Source organism: Garra rufa, chromosome 5 (genome assembly GCF_049309525.1).
Source record: "Garra rufa chromosome 5, GarRuf1.0, whole genome shotgun sequence".
NCBI classification, from domain to species: domain Eukaryota; kingdom Metazoa; phylum Chordata; class Actinopteri; order Cypriniformes; family Cyprinidae; genus Garra; species Garra rufa.
In genome coordinates, this window is record NC_133365.1 from 20225156 (window position 1) to 20247363 (window position 22208).

The window sequence follows — 22208 nt, forward strand, 5'->3', positions numbered from 1 at the left end:
TGTAGGCTTTTAGGGTTTCATATCACTTGTGACAGTCAGCTTTTCCATTCATGCCATTTTTTAAAATTCCAATTTTACAAATTGCTGTAATAAATAATAATAATAATAATAATAATAATATAATTAAAAATATATTATTATTATTTCTAGAGTGCATTGTAGGCTTTTATGGTTTCATATCACTTGTGACAGTAAACTTTTCCATTCATGCCATTTTTTAAATTACAATATTACAAAATGTAATCATATTAATAATAGTAGAATATTTAAAAAATAATAATGTATTACTATTATTATTTGTAAAGTGCATTTTAGGCACATCACTTGTGACAGTCAACTTTTCCGTTAATGCAGTTTATTTTTATTACAATATTACACATTGTAATAATAATAATAACAATAATATTATTTTTTATTAGTAGTAGTAGTAGTAATAGCATTTGTAGAGCGCGTTTTAGGCACATCACTTGTGACAGTCAACTTTTCCATTCATGCTGTTTTTTTATTACAATATTACAAATTGTAATAAAAAATAATAATATAAATGCAATATACTATTACTCTATGATTAGTAGTAGTAGTATTTCTTCAATTAAGGTTATTATTATTATTAGTTCTATAATACAGTTAAGGCTGTCAACGTTTCTATTCTTGCTGTTTTTGATGGAACCCACGTGAATATAAAAAAGTACATTTTGATGATGATGATTTCTAGAGTACGATTAATTCTTAAAGTACGATTAATTCTTTCAAAGTGCGATCCCATCTTAAACCAAGTTGTTTGCTTCTTTCCACAAGGAGGCAGTGTTGTAAAAGCGAAGCGGGTTCAGCAATTGTATTTATTAGTTATATCATATTAATAACAGTCTGTTAAGTAAATTATACATTTACAGTACAGCAGTATTTGAGATTGTTGTTATGGCCACCTGTGAAGAGAAAGGACGCATCTGACATGTAAAAACAGAGAGATTTCCACTGATACTGAATACACTGAATACACAGTGTAGCAGCTGAAGTCAGAAACCCTCTTCATTTGCCAAAGGCAGTGGTAGGACGCTGTGTCACTTTTATTGTCAGTAATACAGCAGCTTGTAACGGCATTTGTTACAATAATGATGCCTGTGGTTAACAAACAATGGCAAGGCAGAAAAAAAATCATCTGATGTTTTATAAGTCACTCATGGATAACAGAAACCAAACAAGAGTCTGTGGCTGATCAGTATAAAGTTTATTGTAAATGCGTCATTGTACGTATCAGTATGTTTACTCATCTGCTCAATGGTTTAGAGATAATATACACAAGGTGCTACAGCTAAACCGCGACAGCTTTATTTGTCAGATGTGCACTCCACATTGATAACCATCGAAAAGTCTATGACAAAAAGAGATGTTGTGAATTATGTGCCCCATATTGAAAGTTGCATAACTGAATGTGTTTTTCCATTCAGCACTAAAAAATGAACAGTACGTTCTGATTTAAGTAGATATAAAAATCTGACCTGTGCTAGAATTATTTAATGTGTTTAATGAAAGCTTAAGGCTGTTTGTTAAGTGCCTAAATTGTTTTATATCTGGCAATAATAGTGGAGCAAACCAAAGTAAAGACTCTTGTTTACAAGGACTGTGATGGGTTGGGACCACAGTAGTTGTTTCACCCAGAAAGCCTCACAAAAGCAAGATATTTGACACTACAGAGGTTTGGTGTCAGGGCTTTTTTGGTCATCGTTCTCAAAGTGAGGCTGTCTTGATTTCGTCCTTTGGCTCGGTTTCTCACACTGTGACCAGACAGGTTCACAGGTTCCCCATCCACTGCTGCATATCATTTTCCTACCACTGTCTCTAAAACTAGCAGGCCTACTTCATTCAAGAAATCAGCTAGTATCATATGTATTTAGTTTCACTGTGTGACTTTCGGTCTGTGCTACTCTTAAATGACCCGCTCTATTGCGACTCGCCTTACAGAATCAGACCTAAAGAAAGTGAAGAAGAAATTATATCAGTGAAAAGAAATGGAAGACATTCAAATAACTATGATAGAATGTGAAGATGTAAAGTTAATAAGTTGTTGAAGAGGTGGTAGAAAAAAAAATCAAGACAGCTGACACGTCACTAATTTGTAATATCTGAAGTGTTTATTCACTTTTTTGGCAAAATGATGAACAGATCACTGAGAATAGTTTTGTGGTATCTTGTGATAAGTGTTCCCACTGACAAAGCACAAGAGTATGGGTGTCACTTGTGAGCTAGACTCACTTTTTTCGTTCTTCAATCTGTTCAACTTCACTGGATTCATCCACCACCTTTCCATTTACCATAGTCTGGGTGACCACCTTCACAATCTTCCTGGTTCTCACTTCAGGTTCTTCTACAAAAGACAGAAAAACAATGAGCATTTGAATTCTCATGGAGAATTTATGCAAGTTCAGTGTTTTAAATTTAGTGTTATGCTATTGCAGATAACTTATTAGGAAATCACTTCACTATAACTAATTTATTGTGCTGAGTTACACGGTCAAAGAGCTGTTGACAACTACAATATAAGTAAACTTAAAGGGATAGTTCACCTAGAAATGAAAATTCTGTCATTAATTACTCACCCTCATGTCGTTCCAAACCCGTAAGACCTTTGAACGTTCAATGAGTCCCTTGTTTGTCCTGAACAGTAAAACTGCCAGCTGTTCTTTAGAAAAGTCCATCAGGTCCACAGATTCTTTGGGTTTTCAGCGTTTTTGTGTATTTGAACCCTTTCCAACAATGATTGTATGATTTTAAGATCCATCTTTTCACACTAAGGACAACTGAGCGACTCATATACAACTATTACAGAAGGTTCAAATGCTCACTGATGTTTCAGAAGGAAAAACAATGCATTTAGAGCTGGAAAATGAACATTTTCCTTATTTTGCCTAAATATGATATTTTTTCATTTAGTGCTGCCCATTAAAAGTTACAGATAATACTTACATGATCCCCAGAAGTCAAAATAAGTTTACCCTGATCTTCAAATTCAAAAATATTTCACCCTCTTGCTCTTAAAGCATCGTTTTTCCTTCTGGAGCATCAGTGAGCATTTGAACCTTCTGGAATAATAGAGTACCTCAGTTGTCCTTAGGGGTAAAAGATGGATCTCAAAATCATACAGTCATTGTTGAAGAGGGTTTTAATACACAAAAATGCTAAAAAAAAAAAAAAAATCTCTCTTCCCTGTCAGTCTTCAACACACGTCACATGGACTATTTTAACAATGTCTTTGCTAACTTTCTGGGCCTTGAACCTGTCAATTGTGTTGCTGTCTATGCAGGGTCAAAAAGCACTTGTATTTCATCAAAATTATCTTACTTTGTGTACAGAAATGAATGAAGGTCTTACAGGTTTGAAACTACATGAGGGTGAGTAATTAATGACAGATTCTAATTTTTAGATTAACTATCCCTTTAATGATACTGTTACAGGGGAGAGTAGGACTAGTTGTAACTTTTTAGACCAGTGAATATTTCCTTATTTAAAAAAATAAATAACACAAACCTTAAAACATACATGTAAAGAAACTGAATACAGTTTTAGCTGTATAGTCTTAGAACTATCCATTCAGAACAGACTTACTTTTAGGAGTGGGTGTCTCTTTTATCCTGAAATCATAAGGGGAAAAAATGTCATCAGAGATGTTTCCTTCAGCACTGTCTGTGTATAACTGTAACATATTAACAGATTTCAGCATTGTTCAGTTTTTAGAAACCTCTCTGAGTTCTTACACTTCCTCTCCATCCAGCAGCCTCCTGTAGGTGGCGATCTCCAGCTCCAGATTCTGTTTGATGCGCAGTAACTGCTCGTAATCAGTTTTAATTCTTTGCATGTCCAGGCGCAGCTGTGAGAGTTCATCCTCCAGCTGTGTGAGCGAACCCTGAAGACGCTCGATCTCAAGCGTGTACTTCTGATTCGTCTCTCCGAGGTTCCCCTCCAGAACACCAACCTGCGGTGAGCCATAATATTCATAACATTTTCAATGAAATAGTTAATATAAAAAATCTAAATACAGTACGTAAGACTGTTGTACGATTAGTTTAAACCTATTATTAGACATTAGTACCATCAATAATGAATGTCCTTAAAGGGAACCCTGGGTATTAAAATTTGTATGGCTTAATATAATGTAAACAATGTCTCTTACTGAAATATGTAATAAAAAACCCATAAAAGATTTACATTACTTAAAAAAACCACATCGTTCTATACATATTTTGGACTATGGGTGGCGCGAGTATTTTAATGATGTCAAATGGTTGCATTCAGTTAGCTACTGGCGCTACCTGTTGCTATTTTTACCGTAACACAACTCTGAAAATAAAATACTGATACGATGCCACATTAGTAGACCACAGCTACTGAAAGAGCTTACAAACGGCAGAGACAAGAAACGCTAGATGCCATCCTGGCAGGGTGTAAATATGCCGCAAATTTCATCACAGGCACTGAAGGAGTTTATCTGTGCAAATTTCACTCGACATCTGGGGACGTTTAGACTCCTTGGGGGAAAACTGATGGTACAGCATTTGGTTTAAGCCTACGCTTATCTATTGCCACCTGAGAGAACAAAGAAGTGGGTCTGTAGAGATTTTTATTCGTCAAAAGGCATCTTCCCATTCTTTTCTAATCTTCTTATTGCTACGAAAGCAGTAAAGACTTACATTGTTTCTCTTGTTGCCCTTCACCTGTGTGGCACACAATGTGGCATTTTATCACGATTTTATTTTCCGAGTTGTGTTGCGGTAAAAATAGGCAATAGGTAGCACCAGTAGCTCACAGAGTGCAACCATTTGACATCATTAAAATAATGGCGCCCCCCATAGTCCAAAATATGTATAGAACAAAGTATTAAATTTCTTGTTTTTTCTACTACATATTTCTGTAAGAGTCATCATTTACATTAAATTAAGCAATATAAGTCTTAATACCAGGGGTTCCTTTTAAATAATGTTTGATCTATAACCAGTATGTGTGAACTACAACTTGCTGAAAGGTCTTTTATCACCTGTCCAGGCCACAAGGATGCAATGTGTATTTAGACTGTCATCACATGATTTTTTTTATACAGGAGTAAACATATATGGTTGTTGTTTGCATAAGGATGAACAGCAGATGGAGGGGATTGTGGTTTCCTGTGCTGAAGAGCTAACCTTGACACGTTCTCTGACTGTCTGATGACAAACCATAGACTAAATAATTGCAGATCTGATTAAAAAAAGCCCAAAAAAGGTAAAAAGAAAAACCACTGCAAGAATATGATGCATCAAACAGCTCATTGACATATTCACTGACCTTTAACCAAAGGGTTGAGAATTTGACTGTTTAAAGAATGTTTATCCAAACAGATTTACGGGTGAGTAATATAACATAAGCAATTCATCGTAAAAAGGTTGGGAAGATGTATTTTTTTTCCATTCCCTCTTAAAGCAATTCAGTCTTGCCCACACTAGAAGACATTTAAAAAGGAAATTTCTCTTAAATAGAAAAGAAAAGTAGGTAAGCAATTTGTCTGGAATCCATTTAATATACCTCATATATAAACCTCTCAAAAGTTCTTACAAAAATACATCTATCTATCTATCTATCTATCTATCTATCTATCTATCTATCTATCTATCTATCTATCTATCTATCTATCTATCTATCTATCTATCTATCTATCTATCTATCTATCTATCTATCTATCTATCTATCTATCTATCGCCAGATGTGATATTAAAGATGCAATAAAGACTTGTGTGAAGTATAAATCTCAGACACATATTTACTTTTAATAAAAAATCCAGATCATATTTTAACAATTTGGTTTAGTATGATGGCACTGTCAATTATTTAGTCAAATCAGTTATTTAATTTATTAAGCATAAAAAGTTTTTTTTTGTCAATAAAAAATATCAATAATAAAATACAAACAAAGCATTCTTGTTTTAGGAAAGGGATCATCATATTTGGGACTCCTTAGCATCATAAAGTTTGGAAATCCCTGTCATACTTCATGAACATACTCACACATACATGTTTGTGAAAGATAATTGTATTTGTAAAACATATATTTGTCCTGTTTTTGATCATATTTGTTGATTTGATTTATAATGTGTTTTGACGTCCACTGCAGTAAAAATATTTTTCATTATCCACCTTATTCTTCAATACGGAAGTAAGCTTATGGGTGAAATTTCCGGTTCATTGGCCGCTGTAGGGAAATAACGAGAAGAATAACAACGTGCAGTAAATTGTAAAACTTGCACTACAAAGCAGTGTGTTCATAATTACGATAATATGTTAAATAATATGGTACGACACACAGTGTTGTTTTCGTCAACGATGAAGATGACGAAATCATTTCGTTGACGCCACTTTTTTTCATGACGATAACGAGACGATGACGAGATAAAATGGCTCGTTGATGACTAAAACATGACGAGATGTGTGTGAGTTTTCGTTGACGAGACGATAATAGACGAAAATGTTAGTGGGTGGTCCGTCAGACGTTTAAAATGCATGACATTTCTGCTTATTGTGCATGCCAATTAAAACTTAAAAAGTATCTGACGCTATGGCAAGCCGTTTTAGCATTAAATACTCTTTGCTATACTAGTATGGCAAGCCGTTTTAGCATTCCATCCTTGTTTGTCTTTTATGTTCTAAAACATTCCTTCATTATTGTAATTATTGGTGAAAATAGTCGATCCGGAAGCTCACATTGTGTTGAACTATAGATCTGCTATTTTCAGAACTTATAAGTGACACTACCCAACAGCAAAATACTTACTGACCTACATTAATTTGTTAAAAGACTACTTTTTTCCCTTTTTTTGACTAAAACTAGACTAAAACCTTTTTGACTTTTCGTCGACTAAAACTAGACTAAAACCTTTTTAACTTTTCGTCGACTAAAATTGGACTAAAACTATCACATATAGAAGTGACTAAAATTTGACTAAAACTAAGAAGCATTTTAGTCCAAAAGACTAAGACTAAGACTAAATCTAAGATGGTTGTCAAAAACAACACTGACGACACACTAGTTTGCAGTATCAAGCAGCAAAATGAGCTGTTTTGTACAGCTAAAATAGCTGAACGCGGATGAGACTGGAAGTCGGACCCAAAAAATTCACAAATGGAAAAGTAAGGTGGATAAAAGTCTATTTGTCAGCATGTTTATGACCATCCAAACCACTGGAAAAGTTCAGAAAAAAAAAAGAATTTGTAAGACTTTCCTGGAACTTATTGGATGCAACTATCTATAATGTTCCAGTGTTCTGAAGTATACACTAGTATCTATTGTTAACTGGTTACTTCTGTTCTTAAATTTGTTTCAATATGACTAAAAGTCATGCTTTTTCCAACTCTAGTGGACATTTCACAGACAAACCACAGTGATTTTAGGATAAACGGTCATTCATTTCACCTGTTTGCGCAGACTGTCCAGTTCCACCTCTAACGCCTGCAGGAAGCGTCGTCTTTCATTAAGTTCACTCTGAGCACATCGCAGAGCCTCGTTACTCTCCTTCACCTCTGACTGCACGTTCTCCAGCTGTCACATATATACACACACCACACAGAACACATATTCGTTCAAACACACCTGTGTTTGCAGTGAAATCATCAGTCTATAAATAGGTGGCTGTGGAGTCTGTGTTGGATTGTACATTGACCTTCTTTAGGTACCACATCTCAGCATCCTCTTTATTCTTGCGTGCGATGCTCTCATATTGCACCCTTAGCTCTGCCATGATGGCTCCCAGGTCTGGGCCCTGGGCTGCATCCACCTCCACGTTCACTTGTTCATTGGCTAGACGGGTCTTCAGTGTGTTCTTCTCCTGGAGACAGACAAGACATTAACAATGTTAAGGAAGAGTATTTGCACGTATTGCATTATATCACAAAATATGATATATTAAACTCTCAGAAATACTAACCATTCTTATATAGTATATCAGCAGTTTAGCTATTATTTTTATTATTATTATTACTAGCTATTATTATTATTATCAAATATTTTTATATGTCCTAATATTTTTGTACAATTTCCTGTTTGCGGTCTTAACAATCTGCAGATGCTTATTGTAAAGTGATTAATTTATGGTTAAATGCTATATTTGAGTGAAGCCACACCTGTCTGACCAAATACTTCCTCACCCACTTTATTTGTTTGTGGACATGGGTGTGTGTGTGTTAATGTGTGTGCTTTACACACTTATTACCCTACATATCTATCTAAAGAAAACAGTTTGAAAAATGGGTGTTTCTATATGCGCATCACTCAGAGGCTTGATATTTGACTACTGTGAGAAATAAGATGAGCTTACTCAATAATAATAGTATATTCTGGCTAAATGTATTTTCACAATTTTTTGCATTTTTTATATAGTTGCAAAGTGGTTAAAAAAATTAGAGTAGCTAAAATATATCTTAATAATAATAAAATGTTACTAGTGTTGGGGAAAGTTACTTTTAAAAGTAATGCATTAAAATATTATGTTACACAATGAAAAAGTAACTAATTGCATTTACTTTTTACTGAAGAAAATGCATTATGTTTTGGGTTTTGGCCCTTTTACACCAAAAGTGAAATGAATAAACTTCAAACTGAAGTAAGTGTCTCGGAAGACTTAAGTCCAAAATTTTCATATGCGTTTTTTTGTATTCATCAAAATCCGTCATGCGCAGAACGTTAAGGTACATCAAAATGCTTGCTACGGATGCAAAAACACAGAAAATTTAACCAGAATCTAATTTTTTATGACGAAAATTTCAGATGAGAATTTCAGATTTTCTCAGTGTGTAAGGACCTTTATTCCCAACACAGGACAGAGATGACAGTGAAAAAATGAGAAAACAAAGTAACTGGCATTACTTATTTAAAAAAGTTACTCAAATATTTTAAGTAATGCATACTTTACAAGTTACTTGAAATAAGTAATCTGATTACGTAACTCGCATTACTTGTAATGCATTACCCCCAACGCTGAATGTTCCTACAAATATTTTTATTAAAATAAATATAATATAAAGAATTTCTAAATCTGTGCATATGTAAATAATTTTTAGTAATGTTCGATTACATTCAGCATATAAATATGTAAAAATGTGCATACTTTTAGAATACCTATGAATATTAATAAGATCTATCTGAATAAGGTATGTAATTTCCTAAACAAAATGAACAATACCTATATGATTATTGTTATGTTTTTGTGTCAGTTATGTGTTTAACCTCTTCATGATTCTTCTTGAGGAAATAGAGCTCCTCTTTCAGACTGTCCAGGTCTCCTCGAAGGGTTGCGATGATCTGATCATGATCAGATTTTGCTCGTCTCAGAGCATGACAGTCCCTCTCAACCGACTGGCAAAGAGTAGCTTCTGCCTCCCATCTGATTATAAACAAATAATAAACCATTAAAACTTGACAATTAGTACAAAATAGTACAAAAAAAATTCATGACGAATCTTTCTCAGGGATTATAAGAAGAAACAAAAAGAGCAAAACTCACTTGACCCTAAAGTCATCTGCTGCAAGCTTGGCATTGTCAATCTCAAGCATTATACGAGCATTCTCCAAAGTCTTTTTCCTCACCTAGAGAGCAGAAGAACATTCCTGCTACTATTGTCTATGAAACAACTACAAGTAATAAACAGAACTCTTAGTTCCACTAGATCATCAAACCTCTTGTCCAATTGCATGTGCTTGAGCTATCAGTCCCTCGATGTCGTGACCCTTGGGTGCTCGCTCCTTCATCAGCTGTTTAATCTTCAGCTCCAGGTCAGCATTGGACTTCTCCAGAGAACGCACCTTCTCTAGATAGCTGGCAAGTCGGTCGTTTAGACCTTGCATGGTCTCCTTCTCACTGGCGCCAACTCCTAGACCATTCAGTGAGAGGTTGCTTAGGATGTTTAAGCCATTTCCCAGAGAGGTGGAACGAGACAGGGACAGAGTACTGGCAGAGGAGAGCGACAGTGGGACTTTGGAGCGTCCCCGAGCCCCACCATCACGCATAGACATGCTGGAGAAAGACGGCTGCCGTCCCAGAGAGTGGCTGTGCATAGAGTAGCTGGAGGTCATGGTGTTTGCAGAACCAGAGAGTTTATGTACTGTATGTGCACTTCTGGTAAAGAAATATTCATTGGTTGTTAGTCAGAATGCAGATTGTCATTCACTTTCATATGAAAACCATGGAAACTCTCCTTTCCATCCATCATTTGTTATGCTTACTCTCTTAAAAATAAAGGTGATTTAAAAGGTTCTTCACAGCGATGCCATAGAAGAACCATTTTTGGTTCCACAAAGAACCATTCAGTCAAAGGTTCTTTGAAGAACCATCTCTTTCTTACCTTTTTGTAATCTGAAGAACACATACAGCATAAAGAATTTCACATGTTAAAGGTTCTTTATGAAACCGTTTAGACAGAAAATGTTTTTCTATGGCATTGTGAAGCACCTTTATTTTTAAGACTGTAGATGGATATTTAACATTTAAACAGCTATGTAATGCAATTTAAAATAATACTGCAGTAAATAACTGGATTTAGAAAAAGTACCCTAAATTTGTTGGATATTACAGCTATACAAAATACAAAAGTGCTGCGTTTTAATGACAAAATCACTTTCTTTGCATAACAAAAAAAAAAAAAAAAAGACTTTGTGAACAAGAAATGTAATACTTACACGGATTGTGTCCAAATGCAGCACCTGAGTGTGGTTTTGTCCAGGAAAGAACTGGTGGCTTTTATTTGTACTTGTTCAGGTGAGTCCGAGTATTTATGCTTGGGCTCCTCCTGAAGAGCTGTTGACTATGGAAGTGTATGGCCAGCCAATCACATCCCTCCACAGGTGAAAGGATATTTCCTGACTGAAACCGATAAAACACAATGAAATTTTCCCAAGGCACCCTATACAGATTACATTGCACATTTGTTTTTGAAACTGTCAGTAACAAATTATGTGATGCTTGACTTTTACTCAATGAAACATTTGCTTAAAGACATAGCACAACTTACATTTTCAAACCTTTTTTTAGGAAGTAAATACAATGAAATTCAATAGCGTCCTTTGTTATTTTGACCCAAAATATATCCTTCTGTATTCCAGATATGAAAGGTTTAGAACGACATGATGGCGAGTAAATGATGACAGAATTGTCATTTTTGGGACAACAATCGCTTTAAGATAAATAACAGCACTGACAATTATAGTTTATAATAGAAGTGACTTCATATCCACTATGGGACAGGGTGTACTGTAATAACCATAACCCCATTTTTTTTTTCTGAATCTGGTGTAACCTGATTTGCTTTAGAGAAGGGGAAAAGTCCATTTCTGTACACTGACACTATTCAGTGAGGGTACAATGACCTGTAACGTGAGAACTGTGCTTCACACGGAGACGGTCCTCTAAAGCCTCACTAGCCATGAAGAAGCTCAAACAATGAAGCGACCGAGAGAGAGCAGAAAGGCAAAACCTATGAGAAATACTTGTGTTTGGGGTGAAGGTTGACCTAATCACCTAGTTAGCACACATTATGACACATTATCGCAAATTAAGATTATATACTTTGTGTTTTCCACTTTGTTGTCTACTTGTAGTTTATATGACTGCTTACCTTTTTGAACATTATACCTTGAGGTTTATGCATATACCAGTGCAATATAATAAATAAAATGTGTAAGAATTACATTGATGAAAACCATGGAACTAATCAGTTGCCATTAATGTATACCATGATAGAAATCAAAGTACCACCTTGACTCCTTTATATAAGTAGACTAAATAGAAGCATATTAGCAATTAAAGTTGACCCCTCTATCATATAAATTACTCACTATTGTAAATAGAGTCAGCTCCATCATGTGGGCACAACTGAAATTGCACGCTTATTGTGCTAACCATGGATAAAACAGACACATTGCATCTAAACTGAAACTAAAAACGATTTAACCCTGGTAAACAAGTAATTTAAAAATGTATATATTTATAAACACTACCATTCAAACATTTGGGGTGAGTAACATTGAAGGTATTAGTCGTTTTAATTCAATAAGGATGCATTAAAATGATCCAAAGTGACTGTGCTGTTCTGTTGAATTTTCTGTTAATCAAAAAAATAGAAATACAAATCGTTTCCATAAATATATTCAGGGAAAATTCAGCCAAAAACGAGAATTCTGTCATTAATTACTCACTCTCATGCCGTTCCAAACCTGTAAGACCTTCGTTCATCTTTGGAACATAAATTAAAGTATTTTCGATTAAATTCGAGAGCTTTCTGACCCTAGGTCTGCATTCCTCTGCTTGTAAACAAAGGGCAGTGCATCCGGGTTTTACTTCAGAACGCCTACTCCTGTCAGCACCGAAGAGAAGTCATTATTTTTGTTTTCTTTGCCCACAAAAAGTATTCTCTAGTTTCATAACATTATGGTTGAACCACTGATGTCACATGGACTATACTGGATAGTACAGAAGCCCTGGTGAGCGTCTTACTGTCCACAAACATTTGAATGGTATGTATGCTACAGCGAAAAATAATATTGTTTTTCTTTGAGAGTTTAACACTTCTTGGTCTGTAAGGTACAGTATGTGCAGTGCAAGAAAGAAAAGACCCATAAATGACCAGGAAGGACAAGCCATTTTAGATCATGTTTGGCCATTGTGACTCATTGTTAAGCTTAAGTGTGTCCAAATCAATACAAACACTTTGAGGTTATTTCAAAAAATGGTGACTTTAATGGACAGCATAGTGAATCAATGCATCAAGCAGTATTCAATGCCTGTTAGCGCTTGTTGAATTGCTCGCTGGATGAATAGCTTAATGGTCATTATTTGATTGGACATTTGATAAAGTGTGGTTGCCATTAAACACACACAGACAAAATTGGAGACCTTCATCTTCTATTAGAATTATTACATACCAATGAACATGAGTGAATAAAGGACCCTGATGAGTGGATTGTATTGGGTCATTAGATGAACTGACAGAAAATTGACAATTATTTCTAGAGTGCAAATATCATTAGGCTGTCAGAAAACTGTCACAATTTTAAGCAATCAGACGAGAAATAACGATGTCAAGCTTGGCATTTTTTTTTTTGCCGCAAGATGAAAAGAAGAAGTGTTTCATATAGTTCACTTTATCCATCTCGCTTGTTTTGAGTCAAGCGAGTCACTTTGGCATCAAATTATCACTGGACATACTAATGACTATAAAAGATGTTAAATACAGATGTGTTTGGTATTATTAAATATACACCCTTTTCATAATGTACAAACTTCCAGTCAATCATATGATACCTTAAAATCTTTTCCAACTCTTATAAACATTATACATTTGTAAATATAGCCTATGTTTACTAGCTACACTCTTAAAAAAAGGTGCTTCACGAGGCCATAGAAGAACCTTTTTTGTTTAAATGGTTCCATAAAGAACCTTTAACATCTGAAGAACCTTTCTGTTTCACAAAAGGTTCTTTGTGGCGAAAAAAGGTTCTTCAGATTCTGAAGATTCCTTTGACTGAATGGTTCTTCTATAGCATCGTTGTGAAGAACTTTTTAAAGCACCTTTATTTTAAGAGTGTATTGCTAATAATTTGAAAGAAATAAACAAATGCAGAAGTCTCTTATGTTTACCAAGGCTGTTTACCACATTTTTATTATTATTTATTATTATCAATATTAGCTGAGCTACTTAATATTTTTTATGGAAATGGTGATACATTTCTTCAGGATTCTGTAAGTAATAAGGTTCAAAAGTGATTTTCTGTCAACTCTTTTTTAACATTACACGTCTTTACTGCCATTAATAATTTCTTATAACCAAATAATTTCTTTCAAATAATAATTTCTTTAGGGAAAAAAACTGACCCCAAACTTTTAATGGTATATCAATACTTAAAACACTCTCCACATAAATTATTATATATCCATATATCTCAATATAAAGGAGCATATTATACACTCTCAGGAGAAAAAAGTTTCCTAAGGTACAAAAGCTAAAAGATAAGAGACACTACCAGTCAAAAGTTTTTGAGCAGTATGATTTTTAATGTTTTTAAAGAATATTCTTCTGCTCATCCAGCCTACATTTATTAGATCCAAAATACAGCAAAAACAGTAATATTGTGAAATATTTTTACTATTTAAAATGCTTTCTATGTAAAAATATTTTAAAATTTATTAATTTATTCCTGTGATCAAAGCTAAAAAAAAATTCAGTCTTCAGTGTTACACGATCCTTCAGAAACCATTCTAATATTCAGATTTGCTGTTCAAGAAACATTTTTATTATTATTATTATCAATATTTAAAACAGTCAAGTATTTTTTTAAGGATTCTTTGATTAATAGAATGATCCAACAATCAACATTTATCTGAAATAAAAAGCTTTTGTAACATTTTGCTCTATACCATGCAAAAGCTTGGATAAAGACATTTATAATGTTACAAAATATTTCTATTTCCATTTTCTATTTCTGTTTTCTATTGATAAATGTTGTTCTTCTGAACTTTCTATTCATCAAATCCAACAAATTCTACTCAGCTGTTTTCAGCCTAATAATAATAATAAATGTTTTTTGAGCAGCAAATCAGAATATTAAAATGATTTCTGAATATCATGTGACTGGAGTAATGATGCTAAAAATTTAGCTTTGATCACAGGAATAAATTACATTTTAAAATATATTCACATAGAAAGCATTTATTTTAAATAGTAAAAATATTTCAAAATTTCACTGTTTTTGCTGTACTTTGGATCAAATAAATGCATGCTTGCTGAGTAGAAGAGACTTCTTTAGAAAAACATTAAAAATCTTTTGACTGGTAGTGTATCAGTATCTAAAGTGTACATTCATGTTCCATTTTAAACGATACTGCTCCAGTCCAGCAACAATTTTGTACCCTTTTTTTATTTCTAAAAGTGATGATAAAATACTGGACAGTCTCAGTGAGTCTCAGGTCTACCTAAGGGCAAGAAGTACTGGTTATCTGACAGAACGGGCATTGCAGTGGTCTGGTATCTGTCCTGTGGAGGAGTGCTGTCACAAATTGGATTCCTCTTCTGTCTGGCTCTACAGTTTTGGAACCAAACCTGCAAGAATTCAGTATTAGTGGCTACAATTAAATTCTAACATCCAATGAGTCACTGTATAGGCTTCAGCTTATATGTTCTGTACCTGTATTACTCTTCTGCTCAGTCCAGTCATGTCTGCCAGCCTCTGCAGCATCTGTGCATCAGGGTTCTTTTCTTGAATAAAGTGGGTGTGCATAATCTGTGTAAATCAAATACATATGCAAGTCCATTCTAATATGTAAGGATCACAGGTGGAGAAAAGCATCTTAAGTGTACCTGTAGCTGCTCTGAGGTGAATGATGTACGAGGTCTTTTAGATGGCTTTGGGAAGTATTGTATGGGTAAAGCTCCATCCAAATGTATTACATTTCCTGTTATGATACAAATAGCCTATTATTATTAAATGTTGATCATATTAGTGTATTACTGAGAGATTGTTGTTATTAGTTAACATGTAAGATATTGTTGTACTGTGCTTTTCGAATAGTAAAAAGCTGAAATGACCTTTGTCTGACATGTGCTGCAGGTTTGGTAGCATTATGTCATAGTGAAGGCGACAGAGAACCTGATTCTCCATCAAGCCAAACTCTTCTCCTGTAGAAAGCTGCCTTTTGCAGAAGAAGCAAGCGAAACAGGCGAGATGATATATATCACTTCCTGCCTTCCGAACCCAGTCATTTGCACTGACTTGAAGTCCACATCGAGCGCATTTTGTGCCGAAAGTACTGATAAAAACAAACAAACAAAAAAACATTATTGTCTTGATGGCAACAAATCTTTCACCATTTCTTAATCATGTCAGAACAATTATTTGCTTCTGTTTAACCTGTGCACTTTTTTTCTGATTTTTGAGTTTCAACTCTTTTAGTTAAAGTTCTGATGTTATTGCCTTATTATAACATTTTTTTTACAGATAAAAGTCCTATTTATCTATTAAGCCAAAAGTTTTTAAAATTTTTAATGATTTTTAAAATCTTTTCTGCTCACCAAGCCTGCATTTATTTGATCCAAAGTACAACAAAACAGTACAATTTTGAGATATTTTTACTATTTAAAATAAATGTTTTCTATTTGAATATATTTTAAAATGTAATTTATTCCTGTGATCAAAGCTGAATTTTTAGGATCATTACTCCAGTTTTCAGTGTCACATAATTCTTTAGAAATCATTCTGATTTGCTGCTCAGAAAAACATTTATTATTATTATTTTTATATTGAAAACAGTTTCTTGATGAATAGAAAATTAAGAAGAACAGCATTTATCTGAAATAGAAATCTTTTTGTAATGTTATAAATGTCTTTATTACCACTTTTGATCAATGTAAAGCATCCTTGCTAAATAAAAGTATTAATTTCTACAACCCCCTCCACCCCCAAAAATACTGACTCCTAGCTTTGACATGTATAGTGTATGTTACAAAAGCCTTTTATTTTAGATACATGCTGATCTTTTGATCTTTATATTCATCAAGTAATCCTAAAAAAATTTATATAAAATAATAATAATAATAATATTAATAATAAATGTTTTTTGAACAGCATATCAGCAGAATGATTTCTAAAGGATCATGTGACACTGAAAACTGGAGTAATGATGCTAAAAAATTAGCATTGATCACAGGAATAAATTACATTTTAAAATATATTCAAATAGAAAGTAGTTATTTTGAATAGTATTTAAAATTTTTATTTTTTTCTGTATTTTGGATCAAATAAATGCAGGCTTGGTGAGCAGAGAGACCTTTAAAAATGGTAGTGTATTTAGACTATTTCATGAAAAATTTAACTTTTTCTTTCCTTTTATAAATTCATATTTTATTTTAACCAAAAGTTTTTTTGTTTACTGTAAAATTATGTACATTTCCTTGCATTAAGCCAATAGTATATTAAGCCTTATGGCAGCATGCTGTCAGCAAACTATAAATGTAAACATACAAGTACTATGAAAATACTCAGAAATGGAGAAAAACTTGACGTAAATAAACATTTTACCTGTTATAATCGGTTCTACAGAAAATCTCTTTATTTCTGATGAAGCAGCTGTTGTGTTGACTCAATGACACAGCGCACACCGAGCACTGCAAACATTTCAGATGCCACGTTAATCCATTCACCTGAGAACCGAAAGAAATAAAGTTACATATCGTCTTGTCACGCTCAAAATATAGGCCTATTTGTATTCGTCATATTCATTCGTTATTATAACAATATTAAAAGTACACACTATGTTGAATAAAATTATCACTATTCTTTATGTTTTTTCCCAGTCACTGTACGGTCAGTAAGCACCTTTAGCACTTGTCGGTCCACAATTTCCGTCGTGCAGCGGGCGCATATGAAGAAAGATGACAGCGATGAACACCTCGAGGTCAAAACAGACCTTTTCTCCCTCAAACTCTGACAGTGGTGGTTCGGGGATGACTTTGGAATACATATAGGCTATTTAGTTAAAACGTATTTTGTAATAAACTGTACTGTATCTAGTTTGGTAGTCAATTAGCATGACATAAAGTAAAAATAATTTCGGCTACTTACCATTGCTGTACGCGAGGACACATTGCTGTATGCGAGCGACTTGGATTTACCAGTTAACACTGATCTTCCTGAGGCTATGCTACACTTATATAAAACCAGGTCCAATTATAACAGAATTATCGATTACACTCTTAACCTCTAAGTCCTTCAGAATTGTTATCATGTGCCATATAATAAGAGAACAGAGAAAGTCCATATAATTAGGATGACTTAAAATGCTGGGACTGCAGACAGCCAAAGTGTACATTTTAGCTGTCAGTCAAAAGGCAATAAAGCCATCATCAGAAATCATAGACAGGAACTTCAATGCAGGCAGATTTTGTGCAATTGTGCTGTAAAATGGGGTAAAAACATTTATTTATTTATTCTTTCTTTTTTTGCATACTGTATACTGCCAACAGTGTGTTTCTTAAAAACAAGCAAACTCATGTTATATCAGTCACAAAGGAATGTGAAATCTGATACCATAGTAAAACATCTTTTCTTGGAAAAGAAAAAGATCTGCCAGACCTGCATCTATCTATCTACATGTTTGTTTATTTAGCACATACATTTTATCCATTATATTTATTGTCTCAGGTGTGATCATGACATACATGATTTTTACTAGTGATAAAGAAAAGACAGGAATTTATATTGGAAATGTGTATATTCATAAAGTGCATCCTGGGACGCGTTTTAAAGAGTTTCTTTGTCCTAAACACTTGTTTTCCTTGCTTTTAAGTCATTACATTAAAATTATTTTTTTTAGGTACAGTCGAACCAAAGATTAGATATCATTTTTGATATTTTTTTACTAGTGGGTGCAGGACACTATAGTTCCTTTATGTAAGTGACGATAGCAAAATAAAGTAAACTGTGACACATTATACCAAACAATTCTTCATACAGTGGAGTGGACTACCAGTAAAATTGATACAAATTTGGGACCAAAAATTATTCATACACTTTGACCACCTGACCATGTTTTGTTTACCTTTTTACACCACAGACTGAACAAAATTAAACATTGCTTGATAATTAGTCAATAAGTATTAATACTAACTTGTGTAAATATTGTCATACTAACAGTTTTTTGGTTGAATTTGTTCTGACACAGTTCTTGTCATATTTTATGACCATTTTCTATAGCGAATAAACTGTGACAATATGACAAATGTTGAAAAAATGTTTGGTTTGACTGTATAACAAGATAGCTTACCTCAAAATCAGCCATATAAAAAAACTCTGATTCTGCTTCCCAGTCACTTTGTAACTGCAAGTTACTAAAGGTGCTTCATAACAAATATTCATGACAAATCATTAATTATGCAACTACTAAGAAAATAGTAGGTAGTGGTACTAGAGAGGTGTTTACATATAGTTTCCTGTTGATCAGATCAGAGTCAGTTATTCCCAAACACATGGATCTGAAGATGTTTAGAAACTCTAAAGTTATTATTGTAAATGCACATCTAGAATTTAGCATCTAGACATCTAGAACTGCTGGTTGTGAAGATATGTTCTTTGCTATGTTCCGTCATTCTGCGGTAGGGAGGAGTGGGACATGTTTACAGTAGGGTAATTTATGAGAAACTTACCCTGGAGGGACGGAAGAGTGTGAGAGTTGGGGTGGTTGAGCAGCCAGAGATCGTAAAAGGTGTGATTGTAAAAGTTAGAGAGGCTTTTAACTGTTTCTCAAGCAGCTAGAAGCCATTTAGTGGGGAAATTTCTTTCAGTAGTTTACAATGTGTTAGTTGGTTCCAAAACTGATAAGTGTGTGAACAAGTTCACACCTATTTTGTTTTCATGTTAGAGTGTATATAACTAATTTTTAATCAGGCGTACTCTAATTGCCCAACTCATTGTTCAATTTTACATGCATGCCATATTCTTCCTTTTAGAAAGAGGGCAGTTTCTGTGTCTGTCCCATTTTCCTAAAGTTCAGCCGACCACAAGACCTTAATTCAGCCAGAATGATGAGCAATCATCTTGAATCATGCTAAATGAAAAAAAGATGGAAAAGATGCATAATGATTTGAAAGTTAGCTTGTTCCAGTTTGACCTCACAGCAATGCATGGTTTCTTTGTGTCAAACTTACAAAACTTATGGAATTGGTGTTGCTGTATTTTCGTCTTGCTGTATTCACAATAAGGTATGGAAGAACTTATTATTATAGTGTAAACTGATACATTTGTTGATAGCATAGACCTTGTTGCTGTTTTAAGTAATTTCAAAACTTACAAAGTAGCCTATGCTTATTAGACTGTATTTAAACGCTATACATTGATTTATTAACATCGAAAGATACTGCGAAACCAGTCATTCAGTTTTGTTTAGACAGACCATTTTTATTTCATTATCATGATTAAAGGCATTGGCATGTTGCTGATTCGTCTTCATGAATCCTTGTTCCGTTGATAAAAACGCTTTTTTGGGTAGATAATTTATTTGGACCATATGAGACTGCCTGTGTATTTGAAGTAAAACACAACAAAGCGCCGAACGCCGCTTGTTTCCACACAAGTGCGTTTAGTTTTACTTTAGCCTACTCAGCAGATTTAGACACACGGTGGCGCCACAGGAATTTTTTACTTATTTTTTCGTCTCAACTGGCTCACTAAACCGAACCACTGTTAAAAGACGAGGTCCGTTTCTATTCCATGTTGTGGTTTTAATCGTGAGGTTGGTCTGGTGCGTACGTGGGGTTGGTCTGGTGCTTCCACTCTAAAAACTGAAGTTCCTTTCCAGCGGGTTTTTTTTTCTCATCAATTTGCAAAAAGCCTTCTTCTGCATGCATCTGTGTCTTGCATGTGAAAATAGACGACATGGAATTATTTATTTGGAGATTTTTTCTTCTTTAACACCACTCAATTCTTCGTGCTTTCGTATTATAATTACATTTTGTATTTAATCCTTTTTGTGTTCCAAACTACAATGAAAGGTGAGCAATGAAAATGTTTAGTACTTCTGTAAATTTTATATACTCTGTATCAACTTTTGTGACAAGCCCTATCAGATATTTCGCTTTGTAGTGTTTAGCTTTTTACTGAAGTGGACGTTTATCCTGCTGCTGAGTCTCTCCTTGTGTGTTGGTGAAGAAAACCCAACTTCATCAAACATTGGTAAGCATATATCCGTTATTTATAAAATACAAAGGCCTAATTAAAAAAAGTAATACATATTTTTTCACAGATGTAGGTGTATAGGTTGGTCAGATAAACTGTAGTGTTATTTTTTTCTGAACACCATTCATTTTTAATATTCTCTCAGATTGTCACAAAATGTATTTTTTTATCCAAAACTGATTTTATGTTAGCATAAGCATAAGTGTCATTAAATCAAGCTCAAAGACTCTCTCCAGCATGACTCTTCTTTTGCTCCTCATGGAGGTATGCGTAAGCAGCAATGAACAAGTCTGATCTTGGTTAGGAAACTGTGTATGTTATCTTTGCGTCAGCCTCTCTGTTTACATAGTTTAGTTTATTGAATGACTAAACTGTAGGGATTTGTGTTTGGTTAATAGATTACGGAATAAATATGCTAGTGGCTGTTTTAAATTTTGTCCGGTACTGGTTGTGTTTCTCTGCACAAATTTGAGCTCGAGGACTAGCTGAGTTTGTCGTACAACGGAATGATGGAAAGTACTGAAGAGAATGGGGGTTCTGGTTATCTGCTGCAGTTTGTGCACACTAACCACATTTCATTCAACATTTCCGCTATTTTTGGGTTGTGTCTGTCATACTGTTGTCAAAAGAAGTAGAGGGTCATGCTACTGATAACCATGATGTGGCTTGTATTTATGAATAAGCCTTATCGAGAAAAGCCTCTTGTCTCATTTCTATTGACTATAATTTACTGGTATTGTGAGAAATGTATTCAAAAGCATAGTTTAACAAACGACTGTACAATGTGGGAAGTTCATGCCATTTCAGTCATGCTTACATGATCATCTGTTATCATTGAATACATTGTATCTTTTAGTTAGAGCGCAAAAAAGTGTAAAAATAAATAAATACATAAATCATGAAAATCCTCAGAGCTGCATACACAAACACATGATGCAATAGCCCTGATGAGGCTTGTCATAAAATTGCGTAATTATGAGATATAATCTCACATCTAAACTATGCTTGAAATTCTGTAGTGAAATACATCAGGGAATGCTGGGGAGGATGGTAATGTAAGCATTCAAAGTCAAAACGCCAATGAAATCTTTTATAAATTTAACTGTATTATGACTTGTTTCCTCTAGTGAATCCTTGTTGCTATTACCCTTGTCAAAATCGAGGGATTTGTGTCCGATATGGCCTGGACAGATATGAATGTGACTGCACCAGAACAGGCTTCTATGGAGAAAATTGCACTATACGTATGTATCTTTTTTTATTTTTTTTTATCTTATTTATACAGACTGCATGATGTCAAAATATGTTGGACAAATAATGGACTTTCCCTAACTTTGGCTAACGTTTCATCCATTTAATACTTTAATAGTCAAACCGTGTGCACATAATGGTAGTACAAATATCTTAAAATATTTAAACAGAACAATGAACTATCAAAAATGTTTTGGAAGCAGACGCCTCTTTAGACTCAGTC

The 22208-nt window shown here is 34.1% G+C and overlaps 3 protein-coding genes across 4 annotated transcripts in view; 1 reads left to right on the plus strand and 2 right to left on the minus strand.

Annotated features, from left to right (window-relative positions):
- Positions 1–2110: 2110 nt before the first annotated feature.
- krt1-c5 (keratin, type 1, gene c5) lies at positions 2111–10768 on the minus strand. 2 transcript variants are annotated; one of them, XM_073841177.1, is made up of 9 exons: positions 10694–10768; positions 9695–10133; positions 9522–9604; positions 9245–9401; positions 7683–7847; positions 7436–7561; positions 3753–3970; positions 3604–3629; positions 2111–2365 (listed from the first exon to the last, which is right to left on the minus strand). In XM_073841177.1, the coding sequence occupies exons 2-9, from the start codon at positions 10088–10090 to the stop codon at positions 2250–2252; spliced, it is 1287 nt and encodes a 428-aa protein (XP_073697278.1). In that variant the 5' UTR covers positions 10091–10133; positions 10694–10768; the 3' UTR covers positions 2111–2249. The 2 variants fall into 2 exon arrangements, with proteins under 2 accessions (XP_073697278.1, XP_073697279.1); XM_073841178.1 differs by having other exon boundaries at positions 9695–10130; positions 10694–10739.
- A 4193-nt stretch (positions 10769–14961) lies between these two features.
- Positions 14962–17649, minus strand: lhx6b (LIM homeobox 6b). The gene is made up of 7 exons (XM_073840007.1): positions 17627–17649; positions 17381–17453; positions 17084–17205; positions 15595–15815; positions 15367–15461; positions 15194–15289; positions 14962–15108 (listed from the first exon to the last, which is right to left on the minus strand). Exons 1-7 carry the CDS (start codon positions 17647–17649, stop codon positions 14962–14964), a joined length of 777 nt encoding a protein of 258 aa, XP_073696108.1.
- Positions 17650–20318: 2669 nt separating this feature from the next.
- The window catches only part of ptgs1 (prostaglandin-endoperoxide synthase 1), a 31254-nt gene continuing 29364 nt past the window's right edge, over positions 20319–22208 (plus strand). The window contains exons 1-3 of the mRNA XM_073841451.1: positions 20319–20550; positions 20642–20731; positions 21862–21978. Coding sequence (XP_073697552.1) covers positions 20544–20550; positions 20642–20731; positions 21862–21978 — 214 coding nt within the window. The 5' untranslated portion in view covers positions 20319–20543. The remainder of the gene's footprint in view (positions 20551–20641; positions 20732–21861; positions 21979–22208) is intronic.

Excerpts from the sequence above, each read along its gene's own strand:
- krt1-c5 (XM_073841177.1), bottom strand. The coding sequence starts at position 10,090 with ATGACCTCCAGCTACTCTATGCACAGCCACTCTCTGGGACGGCAGCCG. Across the intron at positions 9,402-9,521 it reads GCAGATGACTTTAGGGTCAA|ATGGGAGGCAGAAGCTACTC; the intron begins GTGAGTTTTGCT and ends GTTTATAATCAG. Across the intron at positions 3,971-7,435 it reads TGGACAGTCTGCGCAAACAG|GTTGGTGTTCTGGAGGGGAA; the intron begins GTGAAATGAATG and ends GGCTCACCGCAG.
- lhx6b (XM_073840007.1), bottom strand. The coding sequence starts at position 17,649 with ATGTGTCCTCGCGTACAGCAATG. Across the intron at positions 17,206-17,380 it reads TGGACCGACAAGTGCTAAAG|GTGAATGGATTAACGTGGCA; the intron begins GTGCTTACTGAC and ends TTCGGTTCTCAG. Across the intron at positions 15,816-17,083 it reads TGTAGAACCGATTATAACAG|TACTTTCGGCACAAAATGCG; the intron begins GTAAAATGTTTA and ends TGTTTTTATCAG.